The sequence below is a fragment of the Equus caballus genome, chromosome X (genome assembly GCF_041296265.1).
Source record: "Equus caballus isolate H_3958 breed thoroughbred chromosome X, TB-T2T, whole genome shotgun sequence".
Lineage (NCBI taxonomy): Eukaryota > Metazoa > Chordata > Mammalia > Perissodactyla > Equidae > Equus > Equus caballus.
In genome coordinates, this window is record NC_091715.1 from 99,793,825 (window position 1) to 99,808,187 (window position 14,363).

The 14,363-nt window shown below is 37.4% G+C and overlaps 1 protein-coding gene across 3 annotated transcripts in view; it reads left to right on the forward strand.

Annotated features, from left to right (window-relative positions):
- The window catches only part of CENPI (centromere protein I), a 56,753-nt gene that overhangs the window by 12,940 nt on the left and 29,450 nt on the right, over positions 1-14,363 (forward strand). For all 3 annotated transcript variants that reach the window (XM_001492990.7, XM_023633379.2, XM_023633381.2), the window contains 9 exons: positions 4,999-5,047; positions 5,318-5,364; positions 9,292-9,381; positions 9,720-9,848; positions 10,085-10,252; positions 10,398-10,518; positions 11,827-11,918; positions 13,459-13,576; positions 13,664-13,728. In XM_001492990.7, the coding sequence (XP_001493040.3) occupies positions 4,999-5,047; positions 5,318-5,364; positions 9,292-9,381; positions 9,720-9,848; positions 10,085-10,252; positions 10,398-10,518; positions 11,827-11,918; positions 13,459-13,576; positions 13,664-13,728 (879 nt within the window). The remainder of the gene's footprint in view (positions 1-4,998; positions 5,048-5,317; positions 5,365-9,291; positions 9,382-9,719; positions 9,849-10,084; positions 10,253-10,397; positions 10,519-11,826; positions 11,919-13,458; positions 13,577-13,663; positions 13,729-14,363) is intronic.

Sequence of the window (14,363 nt, forward strand, 5' to 3'; positions counted from 1 at the left end):
AACAGAAATGCTGGTTTCACTTAAGAGTGTCCCAAATGGGGGCTGGCCCCGTGGCTGAGTGGTTAAGTTCACACGCTCCACTTTGGTGGCCTAGGGTCTTGCTGGTTCAGATCCTGGGCGCGGACATCACACCGCTCATCAGGCCATGCTAAGGCAGTGTCCCACATGCCACAACTAGAAGGACCCACAACTAAAAATACATAACTATGTACCAGGGGGCTTTGGGGAGAAGAAATAAAAAAAAAAGATTTGCAACAGATGTTAGCTCAGCTGCCAATCTTTAAAAAATTTCTACCTTTGAGAGTCTTTAATATTGTATGTGATGAAATGGGAAGTACGCATCAAGTCCTCCTGCATCCGAAAGTACAATAGTTGTTCTGAGGAAAAGCACTTGTGTGATTGAGTTGCGAGCTAAACTAGCTGCTTTTTATGTGGAATCCTATTATTACTTGAAAGAATGACATATAAACTATGGTTATTCAGACTTTGGTATTTGGCAGATGTTTTCTTGAAAGTAAACAAAGTGAGCCTATCATTTCAAAGAAAACAACTGTCAATATCTGTTGCCAATGATAAAATTTGAGCTTTCGAGCAAAACTTACAAGTTTGGAAAATTTTTAGCTGCCACTGTGAGCCTGACAGCTTCTCAATACTTATAGACTTTTCTGATGAGATTGGCAGAATGTGATTTTTAAATATTGTGTAATGAAATCTCTCAGTATTTGGAAGCTCATTATCACTCAGTGAACCAATATTTTCCAGATGACCAAGTATGATGTTATAAAATTATGCCTGGGTGAAAGATCCATTCAGAGTGCAGATACATCAATGAATTTTAATGGAACACAGTACAGAGTTTATTGATAAGATCTCGGATTCCACATTGCAGCTAACCCTTAAGAGACTACCACTTACCAAGTTTGGGTATAGTCTCAAAGAGTCACATCCACAGTTTTCTGAAAAGTTTAATTTTTCTTCCCTTTTCCAACTGTGTATCTGTGTGAGACTGGATTTTCTTCATGTCCTTTAATCAAAACAACATCTCTTAACAGATTTAATGCAAAAGCAGATAATCTAACTATATTCTAATGTCAAATGTTAAAGAAGTTTGTAGAAATGTAAAGCTATGTCACTCTAGTCATTTTTTTTTGTTTGGAAAATATAGCTGTTATTCGTAAAATATGTCATTTGTTAGCATATAATGGGTTTATTGTTATTATTACTTATTTTTTATTTTTTGGTGAGGAAGATTCACCCTGAGCTGACATCTGTTGCCAATCTTCTTCTTTTTTTGCTTGAAGATTAGCCTTGAACTAACATCTGTGGCAGGTTTCCTCTACTTTGTATGTGGAATGCCTCCACAGTGTGGCTGATGAGTGGAGTAGGTCCACGCCTGGGATCCAAACCTGCGAATTCAGGCCACTGAAGCCGAGTGCGTGGAACTTTTAACCACTCGGCCATGGGGCTGGCCCCGGGTTTATTATTTTTTTAATGAATTAATAAACATTTTAAAATTTCTCAGGTTTAATTTCCAATATGGTGAATAGCAATAGATCTAATCCAGATAAACAAAAGCTCTTTGGAGTCCTCTAATTTTTAAGAATGTAAAGGATCCTGAGACCAAAAAGTTTGAGAAGCGCTGTCCTAGACTAAGAGGGTGGTAAGGAGAAGGAAAAATTGAAAGGACACATTTTAGGGGGAGTTGTAAAGGAAGACTTGACATGACTGGTACCTAAATTGAATTAAAGGAAGGGTCAAGAGATGAAGATCTGAGTTTGTAAGTCAGCATGACTCAGAACCGTGGTACCTTTGACAATAAAAGGGAATTTGTGAAAAGGAGATGGTTCTGGAAGGAATATAATATATTTGGATTTACATGTACAGAGTTGAGGTTACAAGACGATCTGTAGAAATTCACTCAATGAACATTTATCAACTACATACTATGCTGGCCATTGAACCGGTATTGGAAATACAAATATGAATAAGACATAATAGTGAATTTATGTGAGGCTTATATGCCAGGTACTAGGTGCTTTATATATGCAGTATTTCATCAACTCTAAGATGCCATCAGTTGTAAGATACATTGTTATCTTATGAATCGTTACAAAAGAGTGCTGCCATTAAAACTCATATGACATTGATTACAGGATTAGTCCTGTTTTCAGAGATGTTAAAATGTAAATAAAGGAAGTGTTAGACCGTGTAAAGTATTTGTTTTTCTGTTGCTGGGGGGGGTCTGAAAGTTCTTTTTATTCTTACATCAGTATTCTAAAAAAGACATTTATTGAGCACCTACTATGTTCTGTACTTGTGCTCTCCAATACTGTAGCCATTAACCTCCTGTGACTAGTGAGCACTAGAAATGTGACTAGGCCAAACTGAAATGTGCTGTAAGTGTAAAGTACATACCAGATAAAATGTGTTTTTAACCCATTGAAACCTTTTACAATCTTACGAGGTATACACTTTTATCACCATTTTAGAGATGAGGAATCTGAGGCACAGAGAAGTCAAATAATTATGCAGGGTCACATGACTAGAACCAGGATTTATGGGAAATTATATCATTCCCATTTTAGGAATAAGATAACTGAGGCATGGAAAAGTTAAGTAACTTTGTTAAAGTAAGCTACCTAATAAGAGGTCGAGCCTTGAGGATCTTTATATGTGTAGTAGGGGAAAAGATAAGTAGAGTGTGATAAATCGTATGATAACATCCAGAAGGTTCTATGGGGGTATAGAGGAGAGGTATCAAGGCATATTATTTTGGGATCAGGGTTAAAGTTATAGGAATTTTTCAATAGGAAGAGTGATACCTCTCCTGACAATAAGCAAAAAGGATGGGTGCTGATGCTAATAAGTTTGTGGCTTAGTAAGGGACACAATTGAGGGAATTCCTGCCCAGTGGTCTTGGTGGTTTTTCTTTTTCAATTTTTCACTTAAGTAGGATGCAAGGTCTTCTGCTGAGAGTGAGGAGGGTAAGACAGAATATTATGTTTGAGGAGAGAGTATAAATTTTGAAATAGTTCCTGATGGAAATGGGAATAGGAGCTGATTAGAGACACAGAAGTTTTGGAGGCCCAGATGAAGTTAGAGAGCATGAGTTTGTGATGTTATTAATATACAGGGGTAGGTGATTTCTCCAAGGTCAGGCAAGGAGGCAAGGAAGTAATTGAGCTAATGGACCAGGAGGTCTAGAGAGAAAAGGGAAGAAGGTAAAGACAGAAGAGGGCAGATTGAGAGCACATGCAGTAGAGTTTCAGGATGCCCTGGTGACATTTAAGTCGTGTATTGGGATTAAAAGGTGGAATGATAGGACGTTGTAGCATTGGAATTTACGATTTCTGGAGGGGGATGGTTCAATGTGATGATAAGGTTCAGAGTGACCAGAGGGTGAGTTGTTGAAGTAGAGTGAGGGAATGAAGGTTGTTGGAATTGAAATTTTCTGTATTTTTATGCATTTGTTGTGATCACTGCTCATCTGTCAAATTACTGAGTGAGATAAGTTGAAAATCTCCCACTATGAAGGCAGATTTGTCAGTTTTTTCTTAAAGTTCTGTCAATTTTTGCTTCATATTTTTTGAGTGTAATATTAGGTGTATACGTGATTATAGTTTTCCTATCATCCTGGTGAATCAAACCTTTTATCATGGAGTCAGTCTTTGTTATTAGAAATGCTTTTTGTTTTGGTCTATTTTGTCTAATATTGGCATTGCTACCCTGGCTTTATTTTGGCTAGTAGTTGCTTGGTATATTTTCATCTTTGTTTTTTTTAATCTTTTTTTGCCTTGATGTCTTACATGCCTCTTTTAAGTAGCATGTAATTGGACTTTATTTTTACTTCCAGGTTGATGGGCATTTGCTTTCATCTGGGGAATTAGTTTACCTTTGTAGTAATTACTGATATAGTAGAAATAAACTCAAGTATCTTATTTTGAGGTTTCTAAATGATCTACTTTTTTCTGATTCTTTCCCTCTATCCCTCTTATTTTGGATTGATTGTGATTTTCCCCCACTCTTATTTGGAAGTTACACATTCTGTGTGTGTTCTTTTAGGTGTTATCGTACCTATTTTAACATTCATATATAACGTAAAATGTAAAACAATGTCACTTTTCTTACTATTTTTCTTTCATTGGAAAATAGTTATTTTTCATAAAATATGTCATTTATGTTAGCATGTAATGGGCTTTTTATTTATTTATTTATTTATTTTTGAGGAAGATTAGCCCTGAGCTAACTGCTGCCAATTCTCCTCTTTTTGCCGAGGAGGACTGGCCCTGAGCGAACATCCGTGCCATCTTCCTCTAGTTCTGCTGTTGTAGTGAGAAAGCAGCTATAGACAATACATAAATGAATGAGTGTGGCTGTGTTCCAATAAACTTGGTTTACAAGAACAGGCGGACTGTAGTTTGCTGACCCCTGATCTAGAATAAAATCTCAAAAAGTGGACACTCAAAATGAAATGGTATGAGGGCACCAATCATTCAGTAATTTAAGTAACAAATTTATTGTGTGTGCTATTTGCCAAACTGAGGGCTAAATGGTTAATTAAATTATGGTCTGTCCGCTCACAGAATATTAAGATCATAGAAAGTGATCATTTTGAAGACCAAACATGGGAAAATGCTTTTAAGTGGAAAAACAGGATAAAAATTTTAAGTTTGTATCTTAATAAATGTGGACTACTGTAAGGAATACATGGATTTTTCTTAGGTAGAAGGATGTTTTTCTGTTTTTTCAAATTGTCTGCAGTGTTTTTATATTCCAAAAATAACATTTAAAATGGCATAATGAAATGCCAATTAAAACCATCATTTTTTTAATCACTACTATGTAGTATGAAAAAGAGAAGCTTTGTAAAACTGTTGTTCACTGAAGTCTTGAAGTCTTTTTACTTAATCAGTATAAGACTGATATTTGAGGAAAATGTGTTGCTGCTGTTCAAGATATATTGTCATTTCTCTTTTTTTTATTTTTATATTTTAACAGTGCCCTTATGTCTGCCATTTGTTATATTTACTTACCAAAAAAGAGAATGGTGAGTATTTTGATTCCAGTTGTAGGACGTTCACTCTGTGGCATTAGCATTTGTGTTAGCCTTTATAAAGTTAACTATTAGCATTAGTTCCGTGACAGGATTTTGTGGGGATTGCTTTTTGGTAGTTTTATCTAAGGGCATCTGCTTAATGGCTTAACTGAACAGGGTGTTTATATTCTTGATGCATTGTAAGAAGAAGCTATGTGAACCACATGGTTCCTTTTTATTCTGAACCGCATACATAGTACCTCTTTCCTTTACCTTTTCTAGTCAAACCATTTCGTGTGAGAAAACTGCTTGATCTTCAGGCCAAAATGGTGAGTACCGAAAAGACCTAAAACTGGCCAGTGTACTCTGTGCTAGGCTTTGGTGGTATAAAATCAAATGAGTCATTATCTTCAAGGAACTTATTGTCTGGGAAGCTCAGTCAACAAAGGAAAAAATTAGAATCAGACTGGGGTCAAGGAGGAGTGGTGATGCTTGTGAGGAATTTTAAGGGATGAATCGGATTTAACTAGGCCAAGAAGGAAGAGAAGGGCACTCGGGGAGAGGGAACAGCATGAGCAAAGACATGTAGATGTCAATTAGCAAAAATTGTTCAGGGAACTTGGTTGGTATGGCTGGAAAATAAGTGCCAGGGAGTAGTCAAAAATGACTATTAAAGTGACCAGTTTTTTTATGGATATGATGTAGGAAAACATTCTTTTCTGAATACTTAAACTTCAGTATATTCCCTGACCATTATCTCTTGTCCTTAACAGCTCTCTTGCATTGTTACTTCCACTCTGCCTGCCAGGTGACAGAAGTCTGTGAGGCTTTGGGTATAAAACCGTAGGAAGTTGTAGCACTGTGCCTAGCTGCTGAGCCTGCATAACCTACCTGAGGGCACTCACATTTCAGGAAAAACACAAACATGTGCACATTTGTGCTTTTCCAGTGTGAGGCTTCCTGTTAGCACAGTTCGATGACTGATCTTGTTTTATAGCTTCCTGTTTTGGTTTTATGGCTGCCATATCTTCTCTTAGCTCTTATGAAGATATTAATGATAATGTTTTTGTCTAAATTGAGTTTTATTTCACGTTAACAGAAATTGTGAAAAAGATCTACATTTTTCCATGTTAATGGCAAAACATTTCAACAGAATAAGAAACTTCTCACCATAAATAATATAAATCTTGCTGATTTATATTAACTGAAACAACAGTGTATGTTCAAGTGAAAAGAAAAGATTTAGTACATGATCCTCTACAAATTTTAAACCTAGACGTTAAATGTATGGCTTTATTATTAACATTCTATATAGTACATTAAGATGCATTCATAAAATTGTTTTGATTAGCTGGATTTTGATGAATTTGGTCAAGTCCAATGGTATCAAACCAAGAAGACATAGCCATGCTCACATGTAACTGAACCTGTGTAATGATAACAGTCGTAATCAAGACATGTGAGTGAATATATTGGATCTGTGAATTTCTAATACCCTGTACAGGCAGGTAGCCCCTCTACCTTGCCCCATAACTCCTGATCCGTGGAAGGAAACAAAACATAGAAATTGTCTTGCTGGTAGCAAGCATGAATGGTGGGAAGTAGAGCAGGCGTGTTATCTGACATGCACAGGCCCTGTTGAGAGCAATCTTTGGAACAGGAAGGAGGAGTTAGGTCTCGTCCTAAGGGTTGGTGAAGATGGTTTCTGGGATTGTCCCTCCACCAGCATGAGCCTGTGTGACTCGGACTGTGATTTTTGTTTTTTCTGTTCCCAGCTTTGTCTCTGTTTCCTCAGAGTTCCATTCTTTAGTTTGTTTGGCCTTTCATGGTAGAGGCTTTTCTCAAATGCTTGGCAAACCTTGTTTGTTCATATTTAATAGTAAAGCACTAAAATGGTGATTGGAGACTTGTGTGTGTGAGCAGGACTTGTTCATTGAGAGATCTTGATGTTTCACTGCGGAGCCTCCCAGAGGACTGTGTTACTTTTCCCAGAGAGAAATTCTCCTGTTTCCCACCTGGGAGTTGTATTAGTCAGGCTTCTCGAGAGAAGCAGAACCAATAGGATGTGTGTATATATGTAGAAAGATTTATTATAAGGAATGGCTCACATGATTATGGAGGCTAACAAGTCTAAAATCTGCAGGGTAGGCCACCAAGCTGGAGACTCAGGAGAGCTGATGTTCCAGTTTGAGTCCGAAGGCAGTCTGCTGTAGAACCAGGAAGAGCCAGCGTTGTAGATGAAGTCTGAAGGCAGTCTGCTGGAGAATTCTCTCTTATTTGGGGGAGGCTGGTCTTTTTGTTCTGTATAGGCCTTCAACTGTTTGAATGAGGCCCACCTACATTATGGAAGGCAATCTGCTTTACTCAAAGTCCAACAATTTAAATGTTAATCTCATGCAAAACACTCTCACAGAAACACCCAGAATAATGTTTGACCAAATATCTAGGCACCCCGTGGCCTAGCCAAGTTGACACGTATAATTAACTGTCACAGGGGTGTAAACCTGGCGACCAGCACTCTGGGACATAAGCCGTGGAAAAGGGATGGAGAAAGATCCCGGTACCCTTTCTCAACTGTGCCTGCTGTCTGAGTCCAGCTTCATCTTCAGAGAGTAGAACCTTGATGTTTGCCAATGAGTGAAGGAATTTGGAGTTCTAACTGCTTCCTGCATAGGCTTTCAACAATCCTCCTGTTTTCTGGACCTCCACTTTTCAGAGATATCTGGTTCCTTAAATTCCTGAGCCTCTCTGGGAATTCTCAAGCATGAATCTGCTGCTTTTGAGGCTTTTTCTGTTGTTGCGCTAGGGTTCATTTTCTATGTTCTGCTAAGTTGGTTACTATTTGTTGATCTTCATTCTAGGTTCCAAAATCTTGTTGAGATCTCTCATTTGCTTTGTCTCCTCACTTGTTCTCTTTGAACTTGTGCTTTATGCCTTTTTCATTCCTTTACTTTTTAGTGGAGCTTTGGGAGGACCCAGAGTTAAACAGATATGTTCAATATGCCATGTTTAAGTGAAAGTTTCCTTAAAAAAAAGAGAATAGGGACTTTTTTTTTATGAGGAAGATTATCCCTGAGCTAACATCTGTGCCAGTCTTCCTCTTTTTGCTTGAGGAAGATTGTCCCTGAGCTAACATCTGTGCCAGTCTTCCGCTATTTTGTATGTGGGATGCTGCCACAGCGTGGCTTGATGAGTGGTGTGCAGGTCCATGCCCAGGATCCGAACCTGCAAACCCTGGGGCTGCTGAAGTGATGCTGTGAACTTAGCCACTACACCACTGGGCTGGCCCCAAGAATGTTAACTTTTTAACAACAAAGATAGATTTAGTTAACTAGACAATAAGTTCTAAAGGTCTCTCCACTACTAAATATTTGCTCTACCAAAAAACATTCTGACTCAAAGAAAACACTCTGATACTAATTGATAGTGAATACAGAGATCAGAAGATGTTTCAGCATAGATAAACTGGATCATTTTGATTTTTTTAATAATAAATTTAATTTCAAGAAGCTATTGTAAAATAGGAATACTGTATTTCTTAGCCCCAGTTTCTGCCTTCCTTATTTTGTGTACAGTATTTGATTCAACAAAATTGTAATATGATAAAACAATTTGGTTACTTCTTTGGAATTCATTTTAGTGGTGTACTTTCTCTTAATAGCCAGATATCTCAAACAGGTATCCAGCAGTAATAACTTCTGTCATTGTGAAACTAATGTTTTTGTTAAGATTTGTTTCATTTATATCAAGTTGCTTGACTACCACATACCAGTTGTTAGATTTCCCAGTTAGTTTTCCAGGAATTTTGATGAGAAGGTATTACTAATTCCTTTGCTCTGTTTTCTTGGCTTCCCTATTCATCCTCTCATCTTGCTGTCCAAATCAAGAATGAGTAAACTTTGAGTCCTGAGTATGCTGCCAGTGAGAGTAAGCCATCTAGCAGGTATAACTGGTAAGCCTAAGGCATGGGCAGAGAAGGAGATAAAATAGGAAGAGAAGAAGAGAGAAAATAGAAGGAAGAAGTAAAATAGGGGAAAAAGTCATAAAAGAGAAGACCACAAGTTGGGTGAGGGTTGTTTTATGAGAGTTGATTTAAATGTCTGGTTATTCATTCCTTGATTTTCTGAAGCATCTTCCTATAGGTGTATGACATAGTAAAATTAGGGTCTGAATACGTGTTTAATATGTTTATTTTCTCATTACTTTTTTTTTCTTACTAGCCACAGAATTGAAAATTGAAAACTATTTTATTTCAGGGAATGCAGCCTCATCTCCAGGCTTTGTTGTCACTATATAAGTTCTTTGCTCCTGCTTTGATTTCTGTGTCTTTGCCTGTAAGGAGGAAGGTAAGGAATTAAGGAGCTATAACTCGTATTGAGATTGAAATATGTTATTTTGATTAAATTAATTTACAGATTTGGACTAAAATGTTTACAGCATACTGTTTTAATATCTAATGTTGTGGCACTGTTTGGGGGAATTTTTTTTAGGGATTGGCACTTTGTTTTGATTCCATTTGATGTATTTAATAGTTTCTGGGTCAGAAAAAAAAACTTTCAATGGAATTGCATCAGTGCAAAATATTTCATAATTAATATACTTTTAATTAATGAAGAGTTTCAGATTTTATGTTGCTCCAACTTATGGGTACTTACTCTCATGTACTTTACATCCAAATTTATAGATCTATTTCAAAAATTCAGAGAATCTGTGGAAGACAGCTCTACTTGCTGTGAGGCAAAGGAATCAGAGACCGTCTCCAGAACCTTTAAAGCTGATGTTAGGTCCAGCTAATGCCCGTCCTGTAAAAAGAGTAAGTATCTAAAACCCCAAATGACTTGCGTGGACTTCTTTTGTTAAATCCAACCAATAACCATTCAGATGTTGGAAAAGATTATAGATACTTGAATACATTTTTAATTACTCAGGATTCTATGCAAACCACATTCAGACTCCATTAATTGAACGACCTTAACAACTGCTTTTACATTTATAATTTGTAGTCTCTTTAGTCCATTGATAGACTTTTTTATTGTCTTTCTTCTTTAGAAATGGAATTCTCACTCAGTTATACCAGTGCTAAATTCTAGTAGCTGCAGTAAAGAATGTGGAAAAAAAGGGATGAGTCTCTCTGATTATCTCAGTAGCAATGGATCATTTCCACTAGAACAGCTTAAAAGCTTCCCTCAACTGTTACAGAACATCCATTGCTTAGAGGTATGTGACTGGACCATGTGCTTATTTGCATTTTCCATTTGATCTTCATGGCCTTTATTTTATATATTTCCTATCTGATGATTTCCTTGTTGCTCTGACCTACTTTTCAAATCCTTATGGTTAATCACTTGTGCTGTCTTTGCAGCTGCCTTCTCAGATGGGTGCCGTGCTGAACAACTCTCTGCTACTTCACTATATTAACTGTGTCAAAGATGAGTCCGTCTTACTGAGGCTTTATCACTGGTTGAGTCAAACACTACAAGAAGGTAAAAATTGATACTTAAAAGTGTTGGATGAATGGGGAAGGTATGAGATAGTTAACAAATGCGTTTCTTTTATAAGGGTGCCAAATTCTATACAAGAATAGCCTTCATATGCTGTGGTTGTTTCTCTGATAATCATATATTCAGAGCCTGAATGCTTCTATTGTTATAATTTTAAGGGGCAGTGAGAAGGGAGGTGTGCTGTTAAGGAAACACTGCTAAATGGCCACCAAAACTCACCCATTGATGACTGTCACACTCCAAGGCCTATTCATATTTGTATGTCCAGAAACTTGCCGTTAAGCCCCCAGAATCATCAGATTACTGCTAACCAAACTCAGAGGAGACAATTGTATAAGCCAAAATGTCAACTTATTATTTTGTAATGGAAGTAATGCTTTCTGGTGACCAAAATGTTCATGTCAGCTAACTAGATTATCTCCTCTCTGCTATCAGTATATATGGGAGCCAAATTAGTCCTTAGAAGATTTCTTAATTACAGAATTGGAGGAAAGGGCAGTGAGGGAGCTTTTCATCCAGGCCATAGTAAATCTCGATCATTTCATTCCTCCAACGGGATCGATTTCTCCAGAGATATTATTCTCTTTGCCAGCTTGATTCTTTCCTGGATAAGCAATTCCTGACTCTTCAAGTGTTTAAAGTCGGTTCAGGCTAACTCTCCTACTCAGAGCCTTTCTTTAGATAGGATATGATACAGTTTATTAGATTTCCACTTACTAAAGTCCATCCACTCTTAGATTACCCCCAGCTCAATTGAAGTTTAGAACATTCTCAAACTTTCAATTCATCCGTTTATAGTCTCTTGGATTACTATGTGACATACAGCTAATCACATGATACAGTCGGCCCTCCGTATCTGTGGGTTCTGCATCTGCAGATTCAACCAACCAACAATTGTGTACTGTTTACGGTCCATGGTTGGTTGAATCGCTGATGCCAGGCTGGAGATCCAGAGGGCCGACTAAGGGACTTGAGCATCTGAGGATTTTGATATCCACGGGAGGGTCTTAGAACCAGTTCGATGCAGATACCATGGGACAACTATATGTGAATTTTACCAGATTATTTTTTCCCTATAAGCTTTCTCCCTATATTACCAAGTTTTTGAGGAACATCTGACTATTACCACCACTTACATGTTACCGTCTTCAGTGTGAGTTGGCTAGGCTGTGTAAGAGTGATGGTCTGTTTATATTTGTCATTTATTTGTCGCTTTAGAGTTGTGGTAATTATGTTTTGTGTAGATTTTATTGTGCAACCAGATGCTTATGTTTAATATTTCTGCTCCAGAATGTATTTGGTACAAGGTGGATAATTATGAACATGGAAAAGAATTTACCAACTTCCTGGACACTATCATCAGAGCAGAATGCTTCTTACAAGTAAGATTCCACTTGCTTTGTACGCACTTCACCACTTCTTACTAAAATTTATTTCGATATCTATTGAATACCTTTTCTTTAGCGCTTGACATTTTTTGTAAATAGTATTTGCTCAATTTAAAATTAATTGTAAAAAGAACCGAGTTGAACTGACATTCGTCTGTACTGTTGGATTTGAAGAAAGAATTTGTTAAATTATGCAAATAAGAGAGAAAGGCCTATAATTTAAGAGAACAGACTGAAGATGTAATTGAATGCGTTCAATTAACTGAATTAACCAGTAAGATAAATCTCATGGGGTTACTACCTGTGTTCCTATAATCGCATAGTTTTTGAATGTTGAATATATTCCAGCCAATTAATTATTTGGCCTAGGTAACCCTGAGTTGTACTTTAAGCTGCAACTCAGGTAGTAGTACCATCAGGAAGCCTTTACTCAACACCCAGTCTGGATTAGCTGTTTGTTCTATCAGCTCCCCTAACTCTCTGTGTTTACCTGTATCATGACAGTTTCAGCATCTGTTTTTCTACACAGTATGAGCTCACAGTGGGTGGGAACCATGTCTAATTTTTCTTCATGTACAGGTGTTGAGCTTGGTAGCTGGTACAAAAGAGATTCTCAATAAATGTTTGTTGGCTATAAATCTTAAGGATTTAGTGTGAAACCATTGATTTGGAAGTTGGATGTGGATGATAGTGGTGAGGATAAAGAAACGAACTTAGGTTGACTTTTTAGGTGTCCTGCTTGGGAGGATGATGGCATTCAGTGAGAAAGGGAATATAGGCAGAGCAGGCTTGGAAAGAAAGAAAAATTTGATTTAAAAGATGCCTATGGGACATCTAAGAGGTCATATCCAGTAGGCAGTCAGATAATGAGTCTAGAGCTCAGGAATGAGATTTGGGCTAGAGATATAGATTTAGGACTCATGACGTAGGTGGTGGTTTTAGCTCTGTTATGGATGAGATTGTCCAGAGAATTCATGTCATGAGAAGAAGGTCTAGGATGGAGTCCTGGTGCTTGCCACTTGAAGGCCCAGGTGTGACAAAGGCCCAGGGTGACAAAGGTAAAAAGGAGAGCCCTGGATCCTCTCTTTAATGGAAACATAAGCAGCCTGGACACTCAGGTTTCTCCAGATGGAGCTGCCCAGAGTTTGGATTTGGTCTGTGGCCTGTAATGAAATTCCAGCCCTATTATAACATTGTATACATTTTATTGACTGTTCAAGTGACTGCATATACTCCAAAGTAGTACAATTTCATTTATCTTTGAAAATATTCCATAATTTGACTTTTTACCTTTTTCGGTGTTTGAAAACTGTTTTGATAAAGATAGAAATGTATCCCAGTATTAATGTATCAAATATTAATCATCTGATCCTTTTTATGAGGAAGTCTGTCACCTAGCCTACAGCTTTTATTATATTGATGACAAAATAAGTAGTCTAAATAAAGCAACTATAGCGCAAAAGAAACTGGTTGTTTAGCGTGGTTATGGACTGAAGAGTTCCATATAAGTGTTTGCTATCGACTTGTGTTACAGGAGGGGTTTTATTCCTGTGAAGCATTCATGTATAAGAGCCTTCCTCTCTGGGATGGCCTCTGTTGTCGGTCACAGTTCCTTCAACTTGTGAGCTGGATTCCTTTTAGTAGCTTCTCTGGTATGTATCATGAAATTTGGAGTCATTTAATCCAATGTAATATTAATTAAAAGGAGCTTGAATAATCTTTTTTTTTTTAATTCCTAGAGGTGAAACCACTTCTTTTTGACCATCTAGCACAGCTCTTCTTTACATCAACCATTTATTTCAAGGTAAAAAAAAAAACCCTGTCTTACTTAGATTCAATGAGAAGTATTATTCTATAGCCAGTGGTACACGATTCCAAACCCACATTATAGCAATGGTTTTCTAATAGGATTCTCTCAGACCTGGACTTGGGGTGCTGCCGTGACTCAAATCAAAGTTAATGCATAGGGGTTGGCTCTGTGGCCGAGTGGTTAAGTTTGCACGCTCCGCCGCGGTGGCCCAGGGTTCGGATCCTGGGCGCGGACATGGCACTGCTTGTCAGGCCATGTTGAGGCGATGTCCCACATCCCACAACTAGAAGGACCTGCAACTAAGATATACAACTATGTACGGGGGTGGTTTGGGAAATAAAGCAGAAAAAAAAAAAAAGATTGGCAACAGTTGTTAGCCCAGGTGCCAATCCTTAAGAAAAAAAAAGTTAATGCATAGAATTTTCTGTTTTTAAGGTTTTGTCACATACAGTTTTCCTAAACTATTTTCACTTGTAGCAGATGACAAAGTGAATGAACAGGTGGCGAATGAGTATTAATAAAAACAAACCCAGAAATACTTAACTATATTTAGTTTGATCGTTGTGGTTGATATTTTTGTAGATACACTTATTCATTTCACAAATATTTATTGAGCACATAGTGTGTAC